The sequence below is a fragment of the Eptesicus fuscus genome, chromosome 21 (assembly GCF_027574615.1).
Source record: "Eptesicus fuscus isolate TK198812 chromosome 21, DD_ASM_mEF_20220401, whole genome shotgun sequence".
Classification (NCBI taxonomy): domain Eukaryota; kingdom Metazoa; phylum Chordata; class Mammalia; order Chiroptera; family Vespertilionidae; genus Eptesicus; species Eptesicus fuscus.
The window spans coordinates 26922658-26947710 of NC_072493.1; the positions used below are offsets into that span (position 1 = coordinate 26922658).

Genomic DNA, 25053 nt, shown 5'->3' on the forward strand with positions numbered 1-25053 from the left:
TGAGCCAAACCGGTTTTGGCAATTTTTTATACTTCTTAAGGTTTTCAGAAAAATTTTTTGAGTGGGACAGGAGGGGTTGTACCCACCAGGGAAACCATAAAAGTCCCTTTGAAAAAGAGAGAGCGAATGAGATGGGGCATTTCAATATGATAGCTCTCCCTTCAAGGGAGGAACCCGGCTTCTCTGACCCTCAGCCTTTAGTCTCCTGGTGGGGTGGGGTGAGGGCACCCGACCAGAACTCTGCATTCTCTTGGGCCCTGAGAGGACATTTTCTGCTTCTGAAGCCTTCCTCCTGTCATTCAGTCGCTGCCTGGGCCCTCCCCACCCCCCACAGCCTGCTGGGAGTGAGTGCTGGTGTGGCCACTGTCCAGCTGTCGCCTTGCCCTGGGTGGCAGGAGAATTCTTTCCCGTTTCCCTTCATACCTCCTCCAGGGAGCTGGCTTGGTGGAAGCTGACAGCTCAGCTCTGTGGTGTGTGGGTCACTTTCTCCTCACGGATCCTTGTTTGCATAACTTCTTAGGGAGTCTGTCCAGGACCGGGTCAGCCTTAGAGAGGCTTCGATCTTGTGGAGGAGCTCTGGGGCAATTTCCTCCCTCTGTTCCCTTCCCCCTTTCTCTGTCTCCTTCTGAAGCTCAGTGTTGGGTGAAAATGATAAAATGCTTAATTCTCTCTCTCGCGTGCGCGCTCTCTCTTTTCTTTCTGTTGGCCCGCAGATGGTTATTGGGTACCTACTATGTGCCTGGCACTGTGGGATATAACAGGAACCAGACAAATGTGAAAGTAGGTAAAAAGATCGAAATGTTTACAGGGCTTCCTTAGGCGGTGAGACCCCTATTTTTGCTTATTTATAGCTCTAATTATTCTATACCCAGTATGTGTTTTGTGTGTAACGGAAAAAAAAAATTGTCCCAAGTGTTGGCAAAAGTGCGAGCCATTTGCACACGGCTTGGCCCGTGGCAGACCCTGTCTCCTCTGGGTGTGTCCTCCTCCGGCCGGGGCTGGCTTTGGGGACAGGCCGAGGGGGAGACTAGGTCCCTGTGGGGAGAAGGCGGGGCCCTCCGTCAATGTGGATCCTGTGTGGGGGTCACGCTGGTGAGAATAACGGGGAGGACTGGGCAGAATCTGCCCCTCAGGGGTTCCCTGAGCCTCGGGAGCTGTCAAATCTGACTGGGGGAGCAGGGGAAGCCCTTTAAAGGTTGGTGTGGATTACATGCCCTTCGAGTTTTGGGGAAAATATTAACACAGCTCATCCTGGTGGCCTTGGTGATTCCAGAGCAGTCTGACCTCCCCCCCTTTTCCCTACCTTCTTCTCATGCCCTGTTGTGGTCACCTCTCCTCTCTGTGGTGTTGTTTCTTCCCACGTTCCCTTGTATATAACGGCTCAGCATCGCTCCTCGGCTCCTCCCGCCTTCTCTGTCTGTCTTCCTAAGTTCCTCGCTCCTTTCTGATCCTAGACGGGGAGAGCGCAGGGGGAGGGGAGAGAGGGGAAGGAAAGGGACAGATGGAGGGAGTGAGAGGGGGTGGTAAGGCAGGAGAGAAAGAAGGAAAATGTAGGGTCTCAGAGGGAGGAGGCTTAGAGGAGAGCTGGAGGGAGGATGGGGCTGCAAAGGAGAGAGCTCCACACAATGGCAGCTGGGGCTCGGAGCCCTTACCCGGAGAGCTTCACCCGTGACGACTTTATGCTGTATGTCAGCTTACTTAGTAAGTGAAGGCGAGGAGCCCTTCAGGGGGAAGTAGGACACTGGACCCGGTGAGCCCTGCCCAGGGCTCTCAGGGGTCCGATGGGCTGGTGGATGGGCTGGTCCAGGAGCTCTCCCGTGCTGCTAGCCTGCCTGGATGAGGCTTCCTAGGCCGACCAAAGGGTCAGGTTCTTTTGAGAGTGGAGTTTTATTCATGTCATGTGAGGACCATCTTTCCATGAACAAGACTCTTCACGGGATGGGACGGGGAGGGTGTCCACAGCCTCAAATCAGGGACACCTAACGTGCAGTCCACCTGGACTTGGAGCTCCTGGCGCCGCCGAAAGGCCCTGCCGTGGGACTTCTGACCTTGGTTTGTCATTGGTTGACATCTTCCCTGGAGGAGGCTCCACGGGATTTTGTGATGCATTTGGGAATCCTTGTTAATAATGGCTTATGTCAAATAGGTGACTGAGAGGTCACAGAAGGAGCTCCCTGATGCCCAGGGCCATGGTTCCGTGGCTGCTTCTCAGTACGGCTCTGCTCGTTCTCGGGCCGTGGGATCTGGGCGGAGAGAGCGTCTCTGGGGGGACAGTCCTGATGGCCTCTGATGGTGAGATACGCAGGAACCACACCTAGATGCCTCTAAATCTGTAAATGATACTGTTGAGAAGCCAGGCCACACAGGAAGCTCCTTTACGTGAGCACTTCCTTCAAATGAAAGGTGTGCGGGTGGAAAGAAGGGGTGGAGGCCAAACTTGCGGCACATCAGCTTTTCTGCCCACGAGACCTTTTGCCTCACCCCCTCTCTCTACCGGGAGTGGAGCGGGTTCTCCATGCTCAAAGCCCCATCGTTTCCTCTTCTCACCTCTTCCTCTGGGTCAGTGGAGGCCTCAGAATGCCCCTGGGAGCTCACTGAGGCTCAGTGTGCGGGTCCCAGGTGCGGAGCTTGTGAATTCACGTTCCAGCGTGTTGTTGGGTGATGCCGATGTTGCTGTTCCGAGGACCACACCTTGAGAACTGCTGGTCTACACTTCACCACGTCTGCCGTGCCGGAGTCACCTGGCTCCTTACCACTTCACTCTGAGCCTTCGTTTCCTCTGTCAATGGGACTGTGAGCGGTGCTGACCTCAGAGAGAGGTCAAAAGGAAACATGCAAATATGTATAAATGTGATGTGCCTAGCACATTGTAAGCACCCCATAAACGTCGGCCCCTGCTAGCCTTAGGACCCTCGTTGGTTAAATCCAGGGGTCCTCAAACTTTTTAAACAGGGGGCCAGTTCACTGTCCCTCAGACCGTTGGAGGGCCGGACTATAGTTTTAAAAAAAAAAACTATGAACAAATTCCTATGCACACTGCACATATCTTATTTTGAAGTAAAAAAACAAAATGGCAAAAACACCCGCATGTGGCCTGCGGGCCGTAGTTTGAGGACGCCTGGAATCTGTACTCTCCAGTACTTAGCTGGGCGTGGCACCTAGTAGGTCCTTAAGAAACACTCATGGTACGAGTGACTAAAGGGCTGTGTGCCCCCCTAAGTGCCCCTGCTTTGAAACCCAGAGCAGTGAGCATAAACTCGGTGGGCATAGAAAGCCAGTGAAGAAGGCAGAGGCTAGGACGCTCTCTGTTGGGCTCAGCAGTTGGGCCGCTGCAGACCTGAGAGCAGTTTCACTGGAGAGGTGGGCTAGAAAGATAACGACCATCCCATCCGCCAAGGCCTTCATGTTTCTCCCCCCGCCCCCCCCCCCCCCCCCCGCCGACCCCCATTTAATCCTCACAACCACCTCATGAGGTAGGTATGTGACCCATTTTTCAGAGGAGGAAACTGAGGCTTAGAGACATTCAAAGTCACAGAGCTGGTACAAAGTAGGGGTGATTTTCTAGTGGGTTTTGGAACTTGGACGCAACCTGGATGCCATAGAGCCGAAGGTTGAGGTGAGTGGCCCCGTGCGCAGGTGTTGGGGACAGCTGTGCTGAGGCCTCCTGCACAGGGGACTCAGGGGGTCTCCTGCTGTGAGTGTTTGGGCTTCTCCCACTGGGGTCATCTGGAGCTGCACCCTCAACTCCTGAACCTCAGTCTGCAAAGATGTGCTATTGGCCCCATTGGGGACCAAGTGGCACCAGGAGGGTGACAGCAACCTCAAGTATCAGCTCTCTCCTGGCCATCTTAGTGTCCACACATACACATATGCCCGTGCACATACATGCACACACACCCAGACACATGCATATATACATGCACACGCACACTATACATAAACGATCAGGTGTAGCTATGCCTTTCTCAGTCGATGTTCCCGCGTTTCCCTGTGTGTGTGAGTGATATTAGCAGGAGATGAACGAGGGGAGGGGATGTTTCCACTTCTCTTGGTGCCGTGGCTGCGTGTTTGTGTTTGGTCTGCCTAGTTTGTCCCGAAGAGGAAAGGCAGCCGAGAGTGTTGAAGAAAAAAAAAGTTAAGAACTTGAACTTTTCCCTGCACAGATCGGTTGGAAGTCAAAGTGGCCTCACAGCCTCCTGCAGGGTGAATGGGGGAGAGAGAGAGAGGCTTCAGGTCTGCGTGGGCAGCGATGAAAATGGTGCTCAGCACAGGTTTTTCATCTTAGACTCAGATGACGTTTCAGTGTTGGGCCAAATCTATGCAAACATCTGTAAGCATAATGTGACTGATGGGTTTTCAGAAAGGTCAGCCGTCTTGTTGCTCAAACCATTGTCAGATAAGCGCCCAACAGCCACTCAGGAAAACAGCCTCGGCTGCCATGATAACTTCAGTGCCATTGCCTGCAGGACCAGGCCAGGTTCCCCATGTCCTTGGGGGAGGGAGGTGTGACTGACGGACCCGCCTTGTGCCAGGTCCTGAGCTGGTACTTGGGACATACGATTTGCAACTTTCCCACATGGAGGCTTTGGCCAGAGATGGGGCGGTTGGAATCCAAATGCTGTCACAGAACCCAAATATCCAGGCCGACCCATGTGGAAATGGGAACTAGAGTGGTTCCCATGGAAACAGACTGCCTGTTCTTTTGCTTGTGTTGCCTTGGCATCTGATGTGCGGCCCGCCTCCCCCTCAGGTCAAGGCTGCAATTTAATTAAACACTTTGGTGCTGGTTCTCCTTTCCCCCCCAAGAACACTACTCAAAACAATGCGCTGGCTTCCCAAGCACAGCGTGACTGCTGGGAAATGCTCGGCAGCTCACCCCCACGCTGTCTGCACCAGCCTCATGGGGCTGCGTGAATTTCAGTTCCTCAGGCCCACCAGCCTCATTTCCTGTGCTTTCCCCACTCCTCACCCCCACCCCCCAGCTCCTCCCTGTGGCTGCAGCTTCTGGGGGAAGATTCTGTCACGTCCCAGGCCTGACACCCAGGCAGCTTTCACAGCGTTCGTATTTAATAAACCTCATGATCCACTACGGAGGGTGGTATAAAATCACCCTACGTTGCAAGCATCCCAAAAGTCCATCAGCAGATGAATGGATGAACAGGTTGTGGCATATCCATATAATGAAATATTACTCAGCCATGACAGGAATGCAGGACTGACCACGCTACAGTGTGGATGAACTTTGGAAACATGCTGAGCGAAAGAAGTCAGACACAAAAGACCACATGGTGTGTGACTCCATCTGTGAGAAATGTCCAGAACAGGCCAACCCAGAGATAGGGGCAGATGGGTGTTGCTTAGGGAGGGGAGGGGAGGATGTGGATTGACGGCTTCTGGGGGTGGGGTTTCTTTTTGGGGGGGTGATACAGATGTTCTGGAATAGACAATGCTGATGACCACACAATACTGTGACTGTACTAAATGCCACTGAATCTTATGCTTTAAAATAGTTAAAATGGTGAATTTTATGTTATGGGCTTTTACTTCAATAAAGAAAAAAAGTGAGAAGGACAAAAAAAACAACCCACCTTATTTTATAGATGAGGCAGCTGTGGCTCAGATGTCAGGGGACTAAGCCAGGGTCTTTGGGGTAAGAGACAGAGGCCTCCCTCCTGTGGGAATCTGCTGGACTCCTTCGTTGCTTCCCGTGGCTGGCTGGTCACCACATCCTGTGGATTTGGCCTGTGAAGTGTCCCTGAGACCATCCTTTCTTCTCTGTCCCCACGGCCTTGTCATCCACGGACCCCACGCGGTCAGGTCCCACGACGGGTGACCACTGGACTTCTGTGGCCGGTGGGCAGACACACCTGAGTTATCCCGGTCCTTGCCTTCACGTCCAGCTTTGTCATTACTAGTATGTTATTTTGGGTGAGCCACATGACTTGGAGCCTTATCTATCAAACGGTGATTTGGATGTTGATGAAGGTGATGACAGTACCCCCCCTCCAGCCCCCCGCCCATCACCCACTGTACAGCGTCGTGTGAAGACCAAATGCAATAGTAAAACAAATGTGCTTTATAAATAGCGATGCTGTGCCAGCGTGAATGGTCATCATGATGGACGTTTCCTTTAAGAAATCAGCGTTGTGGCCTGGACTGTAGAGTCTGCGTCAGGAGGCTGGACTGCTGAGAACTGTGTCTCAGCTTCCCTGGGACAGACGGGTCCCTATTAGACAGTGGAGTTGTTGTCTGACAGTGCTGGGCTTTGAGGCAGGAACCAGGCAATGAACTTGAACAGCTCCATACTGTGTCTCTGTGACTCTCAGAGGGCTAATGGTCTCAGTATCTCACTATAAACCTAGACATTGTGTGGGATTCAGCATGGAGGCACCCAGAAAGATTATAGGAAGAAAGGCACCTTGATTTAAAGAAAAATAAATTAAACACCTCAAATGCGTCAGCATTACCTGGGCTCCAGTTAGAAATGTAGACCCCAGGGCCCCACCTAGATCTGCTGAATCAGAATCTGCTTTAGCGAGACCCCCACAATTCGAATGTACACAACTGCTGGAGAAGCACAGCTCTGCACTGTCAGTGGGTCCCCGAGAGATCCTAAAGCTAACAACTAAGAGCCACGAAGAGCATCAGTGCTGAGCAGAGCGGCTGGTACAGATGAATAACCCAAACCAGTAGCATCCCACGAGCCGGCCTTGGCCAGTTAGGGACCATAATGAGATCTCACTGATCAGCACAGTTAAAATATGAACTATGTAGGGATTAAGCAGAGCAAGGATATGTGATTTCTCAATGAAATGCACCGAATTTCAGGGGAAAACACAAAGGATCCGATTAAGTGAGGACATAAACTGTATCTAGAAATTCATTCCCAGCTAGGGGTGGTTCTGCCTCCCAGGGGACATGGGGCAACGTTTGGACCTGTTTTTGGTGTCATACTGGGCTGGGGAGGGGTGATACTGGCATCTAGTGGGTGGAGGCCAGGGTGCTGCTCCACATCCTACAGTGCCCAGGGTGCCCACCTCAGAGTGATCAGCCCTGAGTGCCAGGAGTGCCGAGGTGGAGCCAACCTAGTCTCTCCTAGTGGGGCATACACACACACGCACACACACACGCACACGCACCACACGGGACTCTTAAAAACTCAAGAATACTTTGGTAATGCAGAGCGTGGTGGTTGGGGAACTTAGCATGGTGGACTGGAAGCGATTCTAAGGTGACGATAATGAGAAAAGTGTGGTAACGAAATGAAATGGAAACGTAGATCAATGGAACAAAGTAGCCCCGAGAGTCATTTTATAGAAATGAATATATAAGCTGCAACACGCAGAACACAGCTAATGGAAGAATATTAATAATTCTTTTCTTTCTTGAGAATATTAAGAATTCTTAATGGCCTAATTGTCCAGCCACAAGCTAGACGAGCCCAGAGCTGTATCCCAGGCCAACCCTCCCCCCAGCCCCGTTCCCATCGCCATGTGGCTCCCCCATTCCTGGTCAAAGGCTGGGGATAAGAAGGGTTGAGGAACTTCTCCCTGAGTGAGATCCAGAGCGTGAGCTTTGACTGGATGAGGGATGGAGGGTTGCAGGTGTAGCAGCCAGAGAGGCTGGGTTCCCATCCAGCGTGGCTTCCAATGATCTCTGCGGCCTTGGGAGTGTCAGGTGACCCCGCTGAGCCTCCATTTCCCATCTGTGAAATGGGCATCAAAGCCTGGGTGCTGTTGTCAGGATCCAATGACAGAATGTTGGCCAAGGTCAGTGTTGGGCCCCTGTCGCACTAATCGGGGCGCACTTGTGACTTATAGCCCCTCCTCGGAGATGTGTTTTTTGGGGTGTTTTAACTGAGCCCTTTGCCCTCTTGTTGCTGTTGGTTGCAGATGACATCCGATTGTTCGCCTTTGTGCGCTTCACCACCGGGGACGCCATGAGCAAGAGGTCCAAGTTCGCCCTCATCACGTGGATCGGCGAGAACGTCAGCGGCCTGCAGCGAGCCAAAACCGGCACAGACAAGACCCTGGTGAAGGAGGTCGTGCAGGTAATTGGCCTCGTGTTCCTTCTGGATCTGAGGGTCACCCCCAGCAGGGACAGAGAGGGCAGTTTGGCTCCTGGGTCTGTGAGTTAGCTGGGACTTCAGCAAGCTGTGCTTTGTCTCGAACCACGGGGGAAACGCTACCATTGTTTCCGGAGTGCGGGCGAGGAGGCAGGTAACTGCGCTTGTGACCGATCACCCACTAGCAGCATGGCGGCTGGCAGCTCACCTTTGGGGTTGGGGCAGATGGCTCGTGGAGAAGGGGCTGGAGGGATGGCTGAAGTGGCAGCCACTACCCGTTTGGATCATGACTGAGCCTGGTTGACTTCCAGTGGTGGCCATGAGGACCCAAGGTGAGAAGTCATGCGTGCCCTCTCTGAACAGTGCCTGGCACACAGTAGGTACTCCATAACACTTTTTGAATGAATAAATGTCATTATGAGGGCCAGCGGGGGGCTTTATGGTAATTTTGGTGGCTATAGAATGTCAGAGGATCTATCAGCAATGGCACAGACGCCTACACTGGGTAGCTGGGCACTGGCCAGGGCTGACTTATTCCCAAGTCCCTACTTGACTGAAAGGAAGGAGGGATAGGCAGGTGTGCCCTTGGTTTTGTCTCCGGGCTTCTGAACAGTTCTCCTGGTAGAGCTCTCTATTGCAAAGTTTCTTTCCATTCTGGACATAATGAAAATTGACAGTATTGGAAACTCCCCAGGTTGGGGCTAGGGCGTGGCGTCATGCTGAGAAAAGAAACTCTGAATTCCAGAAAGAAAAACTAAGGGAAGGGAGCTGACTTGAGAGAGAGCTCTCCTTACCAAAGGGCTCTCCATTTTGCAAAAGGATTTCTCAGAACCCATGGTAGGGAGGTGTGGTAGCTAACCGGCAGGGGTTTCTTTTTCAGGTGATGAGAAGATTCTAAAATGGACTGTGGTGATGGTTGTCCATCTGTGAATACACCCAAAGCCATTGAATTGTCAAACAAAACAAAACACACACACACAAATAGGCTGTATGCCACGTGGTATCCTGGGTTGGCTCCTGGTACAGAAAAACTGGGGAAGTGGGGATGAAGTCTGGAGTTTAGTTACAGCAATGTTCCAATTCTGGCTTCTTAGTGGTGCCGAGCATACAGTAACACAAGATGCTAACAATTGTGAGATTGGGGTGCAGAGTAGATGAGAACTCTTGGTACAGTCTCTTGCAACTCTTCTGTAAATAGAAAATTGTCCCAAAATAAAGCTTTTATTTTAAAAAATAGTAAGAAAGACAAAAATTCCTATCATTCCATTATCTCGGCCTATTTTTCCATCTTCCCTACCAGCTGTGTGGGCGAGCTCCCCCACCTCTGTGCATTGATGCAGTCATAGCCTGCAAATCACGCTCTAGTTGGCTTCTTTTTTTTTTACTTAACATAATTGCATAAATTATGCGGCTGCAGAGCCTCTGTAATGGTGGCTGGCCGCCCGGTTCACAACTGCACTGGGATGCACTAAGTGTCCCCCTGTTGTTGGCCTCTTGAATTGTTTCCCATTTTTATTTTTATAAGGAATGTTTCAACCAACATTTTAGTACAGCTTCCTTCTCTCTCCCAGTGAATTGTTTCCTTGGAATACATTTTCAGGAGGTGGGGTTCCAGAATTAATAGGCACGGTGACCATTTTTAAAAGGTCCCGGTTGTCAGATTACCTTCTGAAAGGGTTAGCACCATGCCTGGGACATAGTAAGTGCTCAATAAGTGGTTTTAATGGTTAACCATCTTTCGGGGGGCGGGGAGTCTTCTTTATGGCGGCAGAATGAAAAAGGCAAGAGAATGCATGTTCCATGGCCAAGGTCTCCTGCTGAACTCTGCCATCCACACTTAGCTCTCTTCGTCGGCCGGCCCGGTGGCCAGGAGGAAAGGGAACAAGCAGGGAGAGAATGTTTGCCAGGATATGTCCAGGAGGGCAGTGCTTTGAATCTTGCAGATTGCCTTGATAAAATAACAATAACACAAAATGGATCATTTTAGCCATTTTGAAGCAAACAATTCAGTGGCATTAACTACATTTGCAGTGTTGTGCAATCATCACCATTGTCTAGTTTCACAACTTTTTATCACCCCCAAAGCAAACCCTGTACCCGTTAGCCTTTGGCTGAGTTCCTTTTAATCTAGAACTCTCCTCAGTTTGGTTAAGTGGGCCAGTGAATGAGGGTGATTTGGGGAAATACGATTTTTTTGGGTGGGAACCTTCAGTTGGGAAGGTTCTAATTATTTTGTTGGCAAAATCACTTCCATTGCAGCAAAAAGGGAAAGCCTGGCTCTGTGGCCTGGGAAGTGCAGGGGCTGCTGGCTTTAGGTGTGGCTGGATCTAGGGCTGAGGCAGTATTTTCCTTTCTTCTCTCTTTTCTCTGGGTTGGCCTCAGGTGGCCTCTGTACAGCAGGAGAAATGGTCCAGGCATGACGGTTCTTCTGGGTCTCGATCCCAGGGGAAGAGAGAGCCCTGGTTCCCCAGTGTCAATCATTTCATATAACCCTGATTGGCCCACTGTAGGTCACATGCACATCCTGTGGGGCAGGGAGGTGGGGCTTCGTGATTGGCAGCTCTGGCCTGATTCCAGTTAAAAGGATGCTGGTATGTAGATGAAAAGCACAGCTGTCCCTCCAGTGGGGAAGCTGGGATGCATTTTGAACTGCAGGTGCACTATAATATTTTGACCATTACCTTTTGCATTTCCACGTATGCATTTAAAAGGGTTTATTACCTGAAGCTATTACAAGACCTTACGTTTATACTACGGTTGCAAAGATAGCCATTTAAGTTACAGAGGTTCAGTTTTGCTGGCATAACAATTTTGACGGTTAAGTACTAAAATCATGCTGATCCTGGCAGGTGTGTATGTTTTCCCTTTGTTTAATGGGGACTTGGACCAGATGTCCTCTGAGGGGCCTTCCAGATGAGCTCTTCTGGATCCCATGTTTTGGGGACTGGATCACTTTCCCAGCTGCCTTTTGCCTTGATTTCCACATGAAGAATAAGTGGATTGGTCTTTATTGTAATAGAAGCTGTATGCCCACATCCTTATGCTCTGTGTGGAAAGGAGAGAATGTAAATTGATGTAGATAAGTTGATATCTTTAGTCTGTATTCAGAGCCAGGCCTAGAAACTGAGCCATTGTTAGTGGCTGGGGGGAAACAGGACAAAATTAGAGGCTGTCGGGCCAGTCGGGCTGGGTGATGGTGACCTGAGTCCTGGGAACGTGGCGAACAGACGCACACATGGCTGCTTCTGTCACTGTCCTCCGCACAGAAGGGCCAGGCGGGTGCCGAGGACAATCGCCCGCCGCATTGCCCTGCACCTCTGCGGGATTATGGGGACAGTGCAGTCGCCCCTGTTCCAGACCTGCCTGTGCCAGGCCCGGCCGTCTTGATTGAGAGCCAGCCAGGAGGCCCTGCAGGATGGCTTTATTCGCATGATCCTTTTATTTGTTTTTTAACATTGTATGAATGTCCATGGAGCCAAGTAACCAGAGGGCATGTGTCAGCTTTCAGTGTTGGGAAAAGAGAGGAGCAGAGTATTTCCTCCCAAGAAGCAGTGGAGGCAGGAGGATGGGCATTGCAGTGACGGTGTGCAGTGACCAGCTCACTGTGTCTTCTGATGGCGTCCACACCCCAGGAGCAGGGTCGGCCCCCGGGCCAGATGCACCCAACACTCCTCCGGTAGGGTCACTTTTGGGTGCCAGTGTGGTAATAATACTACTCTCAATGGTTGTATCATGTCCCTATGATGCGCCCGACACGTTTAAGGACTTTCCACGTATTAAATCATTTATTCTTTACAACCAGGCCAGTTCTGTCATTATCCCCATTTTACAGAGGAGGAGCCTGGGGCCTGGGAAAGTTGAGTCACTTGCTCCAGGTCCCAGCGCTTGGACGTGGTGGAGCTCTGCCTGGAGCCCAGACTGTCTGGTTCCAAAGCCCCAACTTGATCATCTCACCTTATTACACTGAAGTCCTCCCGCACCGAGTAAAATGTTCTGAAGCCACATGTGTGTTGGAAACTCGACTTCTGTAGACTCACACGGCACACGAGAGGCTCTGAGAAGTTCTGCAGGAAACAAGCCTTTTATATTTATTTTTACATTTCCTGCTTCTCAGTTTTTCTTGTTGGTTGTGCCTTTTTAAAGTAGCTCAGTGCTTTTTATTGTTATTTTTTTAATGGTGCTGTGTCAAATAGGAAAGTTAATGGGCTTAGGGGGAGTGATGCCCAGGCTGGTATTCCAGCTCCATCAACTGTTAGCTTGAGGACCTTGGGCAAGTAACGTTATTTCCAGAATCTGTTCTCACTTACGCAAAAGAGAATATAAATTTTCACAGAGCTGTTGTGGAAGGACTGAAGGAAAGCAATCCCTGTGAAAAGAGTTTCTCCATTTTGGTAACGGGTGGACTCCTATTCATCCTTCAAAACCTCAATTCTTGACCCCATTCTACCAGCCTCAATCAGAATTAATTACTTTTTTATCCAGATTTCACGAATTATAAATTATAAATAAAAGTCTCCAGAAAGTAATCTTGAGGGCAGGGACCATGGCCACTTTATTATGTACTAAACACACAACAGGGGCTAAAAAACAACAACAACACACACATACACATGAATAAATGAATCTCTTCACATAGGCTCTGTATATTTCTAGGATAGAGAGCTAGTACATCTTCAATAAATGCCCTTTGGGTTGAATTAAATTGTGGGAGCCGGTTCCATTCAGGGAGGGATATGGGGGTTGATTGGAATTTCCAGAGGCTCTGCTTTCGTTTCAATAGAAAGCAGAGGTGAGCACTGGTAGGGTGAGCTGGGAGAATCTTCACGCCTCCATTTAATGAGATTTACGGGCTGCTGCTCCCCCTTGCAAAGCAACAGTTGTCGCCCAGCTCATGGGAACTATCCATAGACACCGCACTGCTCTCCTGAGGGTTTCAGCTATTTGTGTTTATGCTTCTTCCAACCCGGGGTTCACGGAGAGGCCCTTATTCCTCACAGAACCAGAAAGGGCCTTTTGTGTTGGTGCACGTCACCTGGGCCTGGGCTCAGGCAATGGGCTGTCTGTTGCTCGTGCCACCTGATGGCAAATACAGAGCTCCTCGGAAGGTGGTGCCGGGTGTCGTGTGTGGAGGGCCAGGCTTATTCATCATGACCCACGTGCTGTTGCTACCCCCAATGTACAGATGAGGAAATCAAGGTTTGGAGGGACGAGGCCTGAGGCCAAGGGGGTGTTGAATCAGAAGCCCGATGGTGGGGAATTGGCGCCCTCTTTAATGTGGGATGTGCGCACTCGCAGCCCTGCAGCCAGCTCTCTGCTCCAGAGCCCTTTTAACCAAGCTCTCTGAAAGTTTGGGATGATAATATCTAACTCAAAGAATTGTAAAAACTAAACAAGATACTGTATATAATAAGTGTCTGACGTGTATACAGTGTTCAGTGTGGGTACTATTAACTTATTTATTCAATTTTTGATGAAAGTGAAAACAGTCTGGTATTTACCGACAGTGAACATCTGTGAGTATGAGCTGTACTTAAAAAAAAAAAAAAAAAAATCTATTGAATGATTTCTTTGAGAAAACTTCCCCAAAGTGAGTACGGCTAAGGAACAAGAAATATTAGGTACAATTTTGACCAGGCAGAAATTCAAGGCCTAACCCTGGATTTAATCTTGCTTGTCAGCTGATTAATAGCAGGGGCTAATTGGAGCTCTGGGTTAAGGAGGATTCTGAGGTTAAGTCTAATCTCAGTGGGAAGAGTGCATGATTGATTTGTGACGTCTGCCACAGATATGGAGGAGAGAGTTGAGTGTGTTCCTCTTTTCTTGCCATCCCTGATCTAGATGGAGCCATAGTCAGAATCAGGCAGAGTGCAGTCAGGGCTTCTGTAAATGTCAGGGGTCAGGAAAGCAGGGGTCAGATTCCAAGTTCCCCATATGCTAAAGAGGTGGGTGGCCCTGCAGGGGTGAGGTTTCGAGGCATATGGACGGCTGCCCCTATTAGCTGTGGGCCCACACCTATCCACAGCATCCTGTAGGAGGTCATGGGGTTGCTGCCCTCCCTCTGCATTGGACAGCTATCCCGTGTCCATCAGAAACGTGGCGCGTGCCTCTCTCTTGTCCTTTGCTCTCTCCTTGAAGTTGGGCCTCGTCATTCCTGAACTATGATGGTGACACGGATGCCTTTGTTACTGAATCTGTCAAACACGAGACCACTCCGTCTTGATGTTTGTTTTTCGCTTTTCTGTGATGACTCATGCCTTTTGTAAGAACCTGTTTTTTTGAGTAAATGACGCCTTGCTGGAAGGATTTTTGAAACCTTGGTCTTTGAAGCACTTTTGAAAGGTTGTAGGAGGGAAGTGTAGGAGGCCCAGGAGGGGCTGGCAGCTGAGTGCCCAGCGGGTTTGGTGCTGTGCCCTTTCATCCAGCTCATCCGTGCTCCAGCTGCTGGAGACCGCCTGCTGCTCTTCAGCACGCCAAGGTCATTGTTTATAATTAATCTTTGCCCACTCGGGGAAGAGATACATTATTGTGGCCAGCATGTGTCTCGTCCACCCCCTGCTCCATCTCTCACCAGTGGGAGAAGAGACTATCCCCCGCACTACTTCGCAAGCGTTTGGGATGGGCCTGCAGCTAGCACCCCGCTTTCTTTTTGAAAGCCAAACTCTGATCCCAAAGTTGACTTTTCTGTGCCCGTTTTCTCCATTGCTCCTTGGATGCTGGTGTCCAAATGGGAACTTTGTCCTACGTGATCTTGGTGCAAATCCATGATGACGGGTGGGGAAAGGGCCAGGAATACCTGCTGTTCAGCCCTCTTCTTTCACGGAGATGGAAACCAGGGCCCAGAGCCATCGGCTGCTTCCTTCCGGGCCTTTTAGAGCCCCTTGGTTCTCTTCTTCTGCTCTCAGAGATACCCCCTCAGTACCAGAATGTTGACCTCGCTGGGCTTGAAAGAGTATCTGACGTGTAATAGGTGTTCAGTAAGCGCGTGTTTGCTGGAAGGATGACTTGCAGAAGCTCACATTGCCTTTGGATACAGTGAAGGCCATGTCTCCTACCTGGCCCTGCTTTGTAGAAGTGTGCATTGCTGAAATCAGACTTATCTGCCCAAGACTCCCCACTCATTTTTCTTCCCAGACCTTCCCCCACATTCTCTGCATAGGTTAGCCATCCACTCTAGACCTAAGGTTCTAGGTAGAAGACCTGACAGTTCAGCCCAGCAGGCCTCCTCCCTGTCCGTCCATGCTTCACCCTGTCCCCAGCTTTGGGGTGTGCAGCTGGATTTGCCATCTTCTCTCTGCACGGGCAAGGAGATGGCAGTGTCACGGTCTTGGTTATTCTGAGGGTTCCCCAGTCTTCCCGTCATTAAACAATAAATGGTGGGGATGGGGAAATCAGTGTGGGGTGAGAGAGGAGGAACCAGCCACTCCCTGTGCCTTTATTTGAGTGTTTCAGAAAACTCCTTTATAGCTCAGACTCCCCTAACAATCTTGAGAATGAAGGGGAACCTAGTTTCATTTAAAATATCACCTAATCATCCTTGAGCACTTACTCTGCACCGGGCACACTCATGGAGTGCCCACGCCCTTTGCACACTCATCAGATCTTCACAACAGCCCTAGGATGTGGGTCTTCTATTGTCCCCATTTGCAGATGAGGAGCCTAAGGCTCAGGGCGGTCAGTCGGGCTGCTGGAGACGCACATGGACACCTCTCCCTATTTGTATTTGGCCCAAATCTACGCCCAGCATGCTTCAGGACTGAAGCTGGGGTTTAAACTCAGGCCGCTGGGAGCCATTTAAAAAATGAGATGAGTGCTAGCCAGGTTTTTCAGTGGCTTGAGCATCGGCCTGCGGACTGAAGGGTCGAGGGTTCAATTCCGGTCAAGGGCACATACCTCGGTTTCAGACTCGATCCCCAGCCCCAGTCGGGGTGCGGGTGGGAGGCAACCAATTGATGTGTTTCTCTCACATTGATGTTTCTCTCTCTGTCTCTCCCCCTTCCTTCCATTCTCTCTAAAAAAAAATCAATGGAAAAATGTCCTCAGGTGAGAATTAACAACAACAATTAAAGAGATGATTTAAAACAAAGGATAGGAAAATATTGATGCACATTTTGAACCAGCTTTGCAAATAGATTCTTGACTATGTATAGATCCCGGTTCCTATCCCCAGTCCTTCTCTCGAGCTGCCTTCCTCAGAAGCAGACTGACGTCTGTCTTGGGTCTTTGAAGCGTAGCCCATGTGCACTTGAGGAAAGTCGCAGGACAAAACATGTCCTGAACTTGGCTGGTGTGCGTTTCAAAACCATCTTGGAGTCACATTGAGCTGGATGGGGATTCTTCCTTTGATAAGTCCTGCTGTGGCAGGAAAGGGAGAGACCCCGCCTGGAAGCTGTTAGCCAGGGGCAGCATTCCTGGACATGACAAAGATCTTTCTAGAACCAAAGGTGACAGTGTCCCCAGACAGGCACACTTTGCTTAGACCAGTGGTTCTCAACCTTCCTAATGCCGCGACCCTTTAATACAGTTCCTCACGTTGTGGTGACCCCCAACCATAAAATTATTTTCGTTGCTACTTCATAACTGTAATTTTGCTACTGTTAATGAGTCGTAATGTAAATATCTGTGTTTTCCGATGGTCTCAGGCTCTACAGCGACCCACAGGTTGAGAACCGCTAGCAGGGTCGCCTAAGACCATTGGAAAACACAGGTATTTACATTACGATTCATAACAGTAGCAAAATGACAGTTATGAAGTAGCAACGAAAGTAATGTTATGGTTGGGGGTCACCACAGCATGAGGAACTGGATTAAAGGGTCGCGGCATTAGGAAGGTTGAGAACCACTGGCTTAGAGTGTCTGACATGGGGTTTAGGCAGCTTTGACATGCTGCCTGGAGGGCAGGACAGTCTGGAGCAGCCCAGGAGGTGGGTTGCAGAGGAGAGAGGACACGAGAGAGACCAAGGCCAGGACCTGGGTCCCCACCCGGAGGCTGCCGTGTGCCCTGGGGGGGAACTGATGCACCTCTGAGTCCCCATTGCTTCTCTATCCAATGAGGGGGTGCATGTCAGAGCTTCAGAGGCTCTTTCGGCCCCATCCCCTCCCCTTTCTTTTTGTGAAACAAGGTATAACTTATACACACAAATCTCAGGTGTACAGATAGCTAAGTTTTTGAATTTTCAAGTTTTGAACTTTTGTACATGCCCGTGAAACACCACCCAGGTCTAGGCTTGGAACATTTCCAGGCCCCGGGAGGCCCTCCTTCCCGACTCAGGCAGCTCCAGTGCTTTAGGGCAGTGGTCGGCAAACCTCGGCTCTCGAGCCACATGCCTCAATCAGATTGAGGACGTTTTTAGCAAAGGCCAGCTTAGGAGTACCCTAATTAAGTTAATAACAATGTACCTACCTATATAGTTTAAGTTTAAAAAATTTGGCTCTCAAAAGAAATTTCAGTCGTCGTACTGTTGATATTTGGCTCTGTTGACTAATGAGTTTGCCGACCACTGCTTTAGGGTTAATGCTCTTTCAGACTCTTCTGTGCAGCTGGATGGGGCTGCACTGTCACCGGCCACCTGTGGCTGCTGAGCGCTTGAGAGCTGGCCTGTCGCCATGGGCCGCACGTGTCCAGTACCACGGCCTTGTGAGCCAGCGTGGAGGGAAGGATGTAGGCCACCTGGTGACTGCCTCTGTCCGTGAGCGCATGTTAACATAGCAGCAATGTGAATATCAGGGGTAGATAGAATGCTAGTGCAACTAATGCCATCGATTTCTCTCTTGCTTTCCTCAAAGGGGCTACTGGAAAATGTGAAATTCCCTCCGTGTGAGTGTTGTCCCGGGACCTTCCTCGCAGGGAACTGCCGCTCGCGCAGTGCCTCCGCACCTGCCCCAGGAGCCATTGGGTGGCACCGGGAGAGTGCCGGGGACAGTGACAGAGTGAGAGGCGTGAGCCGGTGGGGGCGGCCGTGCTTTGAGCAGACGTGTCCTTGTGGTTTTCTGCGTGGTTAAGTCCTTGCAGGCTCCTTCCGGCCTCGGCCTTGCCTCCGGGTCAGGGTCTGGCTGCCCACGGCACCCACTGTGCTCGTTTAAAAGCGCACAGTGAAGCCCACGGCTGGGCTGCCGCGTCCCCCTGGCCAAGTCCGAGTGCGAGTTCTGCTGGAATTGGAGCTGGGAGAGGGTCGTTGTGAGTTGGGTTTAGGTCAACTCAGACCTTTCAGGGACTTTTTTATAGAGTCCACATCCCGAAGGGAAGCATCGTCTCCCCTTTGAAGTCTCTGGGGGTGCGTGAGCATCTGTGCGTGAGCATCTGTGTGTATTGGGGGGAGGCCTCTGAGGCCTACTGGGACCACCTCTTGCCTGCCCTTCGGGTGCTGGTCCCCATAGTGGGGGTGCATGCGGTTGCTTTTCTATGTACTTTTGTTTGATAAAGTAAGTTTTTGCTAATCTTTTTTTTTTTTAAATATATTTTATTGATTTTTTACAGAGAGGAAGAGAGAGGGATAGAGAGTTAGAAACATCGATGAGAGAGAAACATCGATCAGCTGCCTCCTGCACACCCCCTACTGGGGATGTGCATGCAACCAAGGTACATGCCCTTGACTGGAATCGAACCTGGGACCCTTGAGTCCGCAGGCCGACGCTCTATCCACTGAGCCAAACCGGTTTCGGCAGTTTTTGCTAATCTTTTGATTTTAAACACGTCTCTGATAGGTAGCATAGGGTTTGGGTTGCCTTTTTTTGTAGCTTGAGACAGCCTTTTTTTTACTAGGCAATTTTGTTCATTTACATCTATTGTTACGTTTTTATTAGATTCTGTTATCCCGTTTTGTTCCTTATTTTGGCCGTAATTTGATTTCCCACATCCTTGTGGCTTTAGGTTGGACTGTGTTCTCTGTAGATTTCTTAGCCCTTGTCAAAGACACTTCTTTTTAACCTGAATCTTCTAATGGCTAACAGACACAACCGGGAGTGTTCGCGTTGCTTTAGATTGCCATATATAGCGATCACCGAGCAGACAGACTTTGAACTTCCTTCTACAGGCACCTTGAGCTGCTGGCTTCCTTCTCCTGGGTCTGCCCCCTGCCCCTCCCCCACACCACTGGGGCTCAGGGTTGAGAAACACATTCATTCTCAGTTCCTCTTTCTGGCTCCTACATCCAGCTCATGTGCTCACTCGTACTGATGACATACACAGACCCTGAGCAGCACAGTAGGGAATAGAAAGGATATTTAGTCATCCTGGGATAGTTACACAATCTTTCCAAGCCCGATTTGCTGGTCTTATCATGAGTGAGAAAATGTGTGAGGCAGTGCCTGGCACACACGAGTTGCCTGATAAAGATTAACCTCCCCCTTCTCCCTCCCTGTTCATAGTCTTAGTGGCTTGACAGGGCAAACAGTTTGTGTTTATACTGTAAAACTTGACCTTGAGTGCTATCCTGGTTTAGTCATTCTTCTTGGAGACTTATTTTTGCATTCGTGTATTCTTTTAATTGAAGCGAAATTAACCCCTTTAAAATATATGATTCAGTGGCATTTAGTCCATTCACAGTGTTGTGCAACCACCACCTCTGTCTAGTCCCAAAGCATTTTCATCATCCCCTCAACACCTCAGACCCATTAGCAGACACTCCCTATTCCCCCTCCAGCCCCTGGCAGCCACTCATCCACTTTTTGTCTCTGGATTTGCCTTTTATGGACATTTTATATCAATGGAATTCTACAATATGTCGTCTTTCATGTCTGGCTTCTTTCATTTAGCATGTGGTTTTGAAGTTTACTTACGTTGTAGGATGAACCAGCACTTCGTTCCTTTCTTTGGCTGAATAATAATATCCCACTGTGTGGATAGGTCATGTTTTGCTTATCCATTCATCCGTTGATGGACATTTGAATTGTTTCCACTTTCTGGCTGTTTTGAATAATGCGGCTAGGAATATTCATGTCTAAGTGTTTGTGCGGATACATGCTATCGTTTTTCTTGGGTAGATTTCCAGGAGTGGAATTGTTGGGTCATAGTAAAGGGTTTTAAGAATTAAGTTTGCCGCCCTTAGCCGGTTTGGCTCAGTGGATAGAGCGTTGGCCTGCAGACTGAAGGGTCCCAGGTTCGATTCCGATCCAGGGCATGTGCCCTGGTTGCGGGCTCTCTCCCCAGTAGGGGGCATGCAGGAGGAGCCGGCCAATGATTCTCTCTCATTGATGTTTCACTCTCTTTCTCTCCCTCTCCCTTCCTCTCTGAAATAAATAACATTATGTACTTAAAAAATTAAAAAGAAAAGAATTAAGTTTGCCAATGTGTGGTAGCATCTGGTACACATAGGTGCATAATAAATGGTGGCCAATTGTTTACGTTATTTCCTTGTGGAGTTTTTATTTTATTTTATGGGGTTGACTTTCTGACCTTCAGACTTGTTATTTATATTTACTAGTAGGTAAAATTTTCTGTGCCTGTCAAAAACATTTCTGAGATTGTTTTGTTTATTGAAATCTTAGGATCCACATATTAAAATAACTATTGATTCCTCCTGGCTCAGAGTCACCTGACAAGCCAGGTCACCTGCTTCACTCATTCATGCCACTGGTATTTACAGAGTACCTCACATGTGCCAGGCCTGTGGGCTTTTGTGGTTGAACCTTGTGCACCCTAAGAGGGCACAGTGACATGCATGTAGCTTATCACTGTAGCCCATCACATGGCATGGTGTTCATTAAATGAATGCAGGCAAGCCCCCTGCCCTCAAGTAACATACTTTGTGCATTCAGTGCCTGGGCTGACCACTCAGACCTGGGACTAGATACCCTGCACCATTATGACCAGGGATGCCTGAAGCTAGCTTATACCAGCTCATGAGAGCCAATCATGTGTTTCTTCCCAGCTCCATGTACAGTGATGTCATGTTGGTAGCTTGAAATCAACCACGATGGGAATATTTATACCATGGAAATGGGCAAAAGCTACAAATCAGTGCCCCCTCCCCCCCCCCCTCCCTGCCGTATTAAACATTTACCAGCACAACAGCCTGCCTTTCCAACCTCATCTCCTATTATTCTCTCGGGCTGATCACTCAGCCCAGGAGGTCTGAGCAGTGATTCTTCACAGATGAGGCAACTGAGGCACAGAGTGTTGAAGGAACTTGTCCAAGGTAGAGAGCCAGAAAATGACAGAGCCAGAATTCAAACCCACATCTGATTTGGCCCATCTCCATGGTCTTGGGACTACACAGTAACTTGACTTTACCCATTTTCTTATCTCTAGTCAAGTTTTGTGTTTTTTTTTTTTCCTGCCAAACCATATATTTTTATCATTTCTTAGTATTTTAGGTGCCAAGACTTCTGGTGTGTTGCCTGAGCAATGCTTAGTAGTAGATCTTGTCCCTTCTTACGGGGAACTCTTATTTTGTTCTTGCAGAATTTCGCTAAAGAGTTTGTGATCAGTGATCGGAAGGAGCTGGAGGAAGATTTCATCAAGAGCGAGCTCAAGAAGGCCGGGGGAGCCAATTATGACGCCCAGGCGGAGTAACCCAGCCCTCCCCCTGCCCCTTGCCAAAGTCATTTGCCTGCTCTCCAGGGGAGGGGACCGCGGCCTCTGCTACCCGCCCACCAGCCCACCAGGGAGAGGAGACGCAATGAGAGGCAACACCCGCCACCCTGTCTGCAACCCACTCCCCTTCCCTGCTTCCCTCGTGAGTCCTGCTATGTCCTCTCTCGCAAAGCTCATGGAACATCTTTCTTTCCTCTTCTTTTCTCTTGTCCCTCTCTTTCTTGTTCTGAAGAAAAATCATTGTGATGCCAAGATCGTGCACACCATCAGATCTGAGGCACCTCCTGTGGTGACCCCTTCCTCTTAGCCTGCCTGGCCTCCTCCGCCACGACCTCATGTTGCTTCTGGGCCAGTGCTGCCACCCCGGTTTCCCTCGGCTGGCCCGCCTGCTTCCCGCTGAGGAGGCAGCTGCGCCTGAGCCACATCATCGACGCGGCCTTCATCCGCACGCGCATCCACCCACATGTCAGGCTCAGACCTCCTCGAGTGTGCTCCCGGGCCCTCCCCCACCTCATTCAGAGTTGCCTAAGCTACAGAGATGGGGCTCGGTGGTGCAAAGCCCAGGCCTGACTCAGACCGAAGGAGAAGGGAGGAAATTTGCCTTACAAGTTGCCTGGCATTAGCTTTGCCACGGGGTCTGCCCCCACCCTTTTGGTTGAAGTCTCACTGTGGCATGGAGTGGGGCAGAGGTCTGAGCCCAGATTTAGACAGGAGTCTTTCAAGGTTAACTTCAGAGGCTCCCAAAGCGACCAGGAACGATAGGGAGAGAGGCCCGGGGTGCGGAACAGGAACTTCTGTAGAACTGGAACTGATTCTTTACTTTCGGGGCGGTCCTCTGCCGACAGCAGGGACAGCGCGGGCCGGACGGCCTCCCTGCCACCTTAGCCGTGTGCGCAGCGGACCCGGCCCTGGGGGACCAGAACACCCGTGGTTTTAAACCCACGTCTGCACCACACATTCAAAGGATGATGTTTTTGTGTTTTTTTTTTTTTCAGAGAAAGATGAGATTGGGTTGGTTCTTCATGAGCACATTTTATATTGTTCTTTTTCTTTTTCTCTGCTCCTTTCATTTGGGGGGAGGAAGTCTGTGCTGTATTGGGGTTGTGAGGAACATCTGCACTCAAACAGTTTACAGAAATAAATGTTGATTTTTGTTTTTCAAAAAGCCAGTTTGTCTGATTTTCTTAGAAAGTTTCTTTCTATAAAAGGAGGCCATTGTCATCTTCAGATTTAATAGGCATTTATGGAACTACTGGGGGCTAGGCACATTCATGTTGAAAATCTTATTTAATTTTTAACAAACAACTTAAGAGACTAAGTGATTCCTTGGAGGCCACCCAGCTAGAAAGAGGCAGAGCTGGGATTTGAATGTAGGTCTCCTGGTGCCCTGTGCTGAGGCTCGTGAGGGCATGGGGAGGCCCTGAAATTGAGAATGATGCGACAGCAGGATATGGGTAATTCCCCAGTGGCCATAAGCCTCCTCTCTCTTTCGGGGAAAGCTGAGAGACTACACCCTCCTTAGCTTGGCTGTGACATCCTTTCTGAGGTTGTCCTAGAGCTTAGAAACTGGACTGCCAGCACACCAGACCCGGTGGGAACTCAGAACCAGGCCGGAGGAGTTTCAGACTCAGACAACTGGGTTTGGAGGAGCTGAGTGTGGGGTGGGGAGGGTGCGGGGAAAGGGCAGAAACCAAAGTCAGAGTGAGAAGGAGTCCTGCCAGGTGCTGGTGAGGCCACCATCAAGCTGCCCTAGAGCAGTGCAGAGCTGAAGGTCGACCCATGGCCCAGGCTCCTAGGACCTGCTCCTCTGTTCACAGCTGTGTGGCTTTAGGAAGGTTGGCTAACCTCTCTGGGCCTCAGTGTCCTCACCTGCAAAATCAGCAACAATATGACCTACTGGGATAGGTGGGAAGGCTTAAAGGAGCAGCATGATTCTGAGGGTGCCCATAGGGGCTCGGCGTTACATCATGCCTGCCTGCCCTGGTTTTTCCTACACCCAGAACAGAGGGAGCCAAACTGGGTCTCTGGCTTCCTGGCCTGTGGGCTTTTATCTCCAGTCAGAGAACTTGGGACAATTGCAGATGAGGATGGATGAGTCGTCTCCACTTCCCTGCCCCCCAACCACCACCGGAAGAGAACCTAGGTTCCATGAGAGAAAATTACAAAGGGACGAGGCCTGGTCTGAGGCATCCAAGAGGGCTTCCCCAAGGAAGCGACCCTGGAGGACTGAGGAGAGAAGGAGTGAAGCCGGCAAAGGGTGGGGGGATGGGGGGCTAGGGGCACAGGCTCCGTGGGGATGTTTGCTGAGGGGAAGAGCAAAGAGGGTGGAGCTGGGATTGTGTGTCGAGGAGCTTGGTTTGAACGGGAAGTACAGCTCAGGGCTTTGATGGGATCACGAGGTCTTCAGGGCAAAGAGAGAGACCTTGCCTTGACCATCTTTCTCCCTGGTAACCAGCACCTGCTAGGTGTCTGGTGTTTTCTGGCCTCCACCTGCTCCTATCTCTGCCCAGTCTGTCCTCCATCAGGGCCTGGTAGGGGTTCGGGATGGAGCGCTGGGTACTCGGTCTCCTTGCTTAGATACACTCTGAGTTACTCGACTCATTGGTTTTTCAGTAGCTGTTCTAGACTACCCAATGTTGAAGAGGGTAAAACCACCACCATTCGCTTTTGTCCTTGATTTTTCTGGGGGAGGAATTCAGGAAGAGTTCGGCGAGGTGGTTCTCGCTAGCAGGGGTCTCTCATTTGGTTGTGGTCAGATCGACTGGCTGGACGTGGCCAGCAGCTGACGTCCGGTTCTCTGGGAGGCCAGCTGGGCTGGGATCGGAGCACCCGACATGGCCTCCTTCCTCTGCACGACAGGTCCGGGTGTGGACTCCTATGTAGCTGCTGGCTTCCCACAGAGCAAGTGTCCCAGAGGGTAAGGGAGAGGCTGACCTTTTCTGACCAAGCCTCGGAGTCCCATGGCTGCATGTCCACTGCACTCCGCTGGGGGGAGTGGCCATGAGCTCCCAAATTCCAGGGGAGGGACACTGACCCTACCTCTCAATGGGAGGGGTGTCAAACCCCACCTCACCATGAGCAGGCGCTGGGCTAGGCCTGTGTGCCCTCACGCTCCGGGCAGAGGAGATCCGCAGCTAAACAAGCCAGTAATTGCAGGGTGCTCCTGCGTCCCCGGAGGCAGGGGGGAGGGGTGGCTGCTCCTGGCTGATTGATCCCAAGGGAGGCATCTCTTTCTCAACTTTGCCGGCCTCCCTGCTGGGCCTTTACTCTCCAGGGGGCTCTGTGAGGCTGGAAAGGGGGGCCCAGCCCATGGTGGGGGAAGGCCTCCTGCTGCCCCAGCCCCAGGACATGTTGTCTCCCAGCTGCTTCAGGGAGCCACGGAGAGAGGTAAAGACAAGAAGCAAAATGGCCACTGCAAGGACATGACTCATCGAAGGACGGGAGGCAGCTCAGCGTG

At 50.4% G+C, this 25053-nt stretch overlaps 1 protein-coding gene across 1 annotated transcript in view; it reads left to right on the forward strand.

Moving 5' to 3' along the window:
* COTL1 (coactosin like F-actin binding protein 1) overlaps positions 1-22761 on the forward strand; it is a 43168-nt gene extending 20407 nt beyond the window's left edge. The window contains exons 3-4 of the mRNA XM_008139722.3: positions 7893-8050; positions 21465-22761. Of these exons, the coding sequence (XP_008137944.1) occupies positions 7893-8050; positions 21465-21575 (269 nt within the window). The 3' untranslated portion in view covers positions 21576-22761. The remainder of the gene's footprint in view (positions 1-7892; positions 8051-21464) is intronic.
* The last annotated feature ends 2292 nt before the right edge of the window (positions 22762-25053 follow it).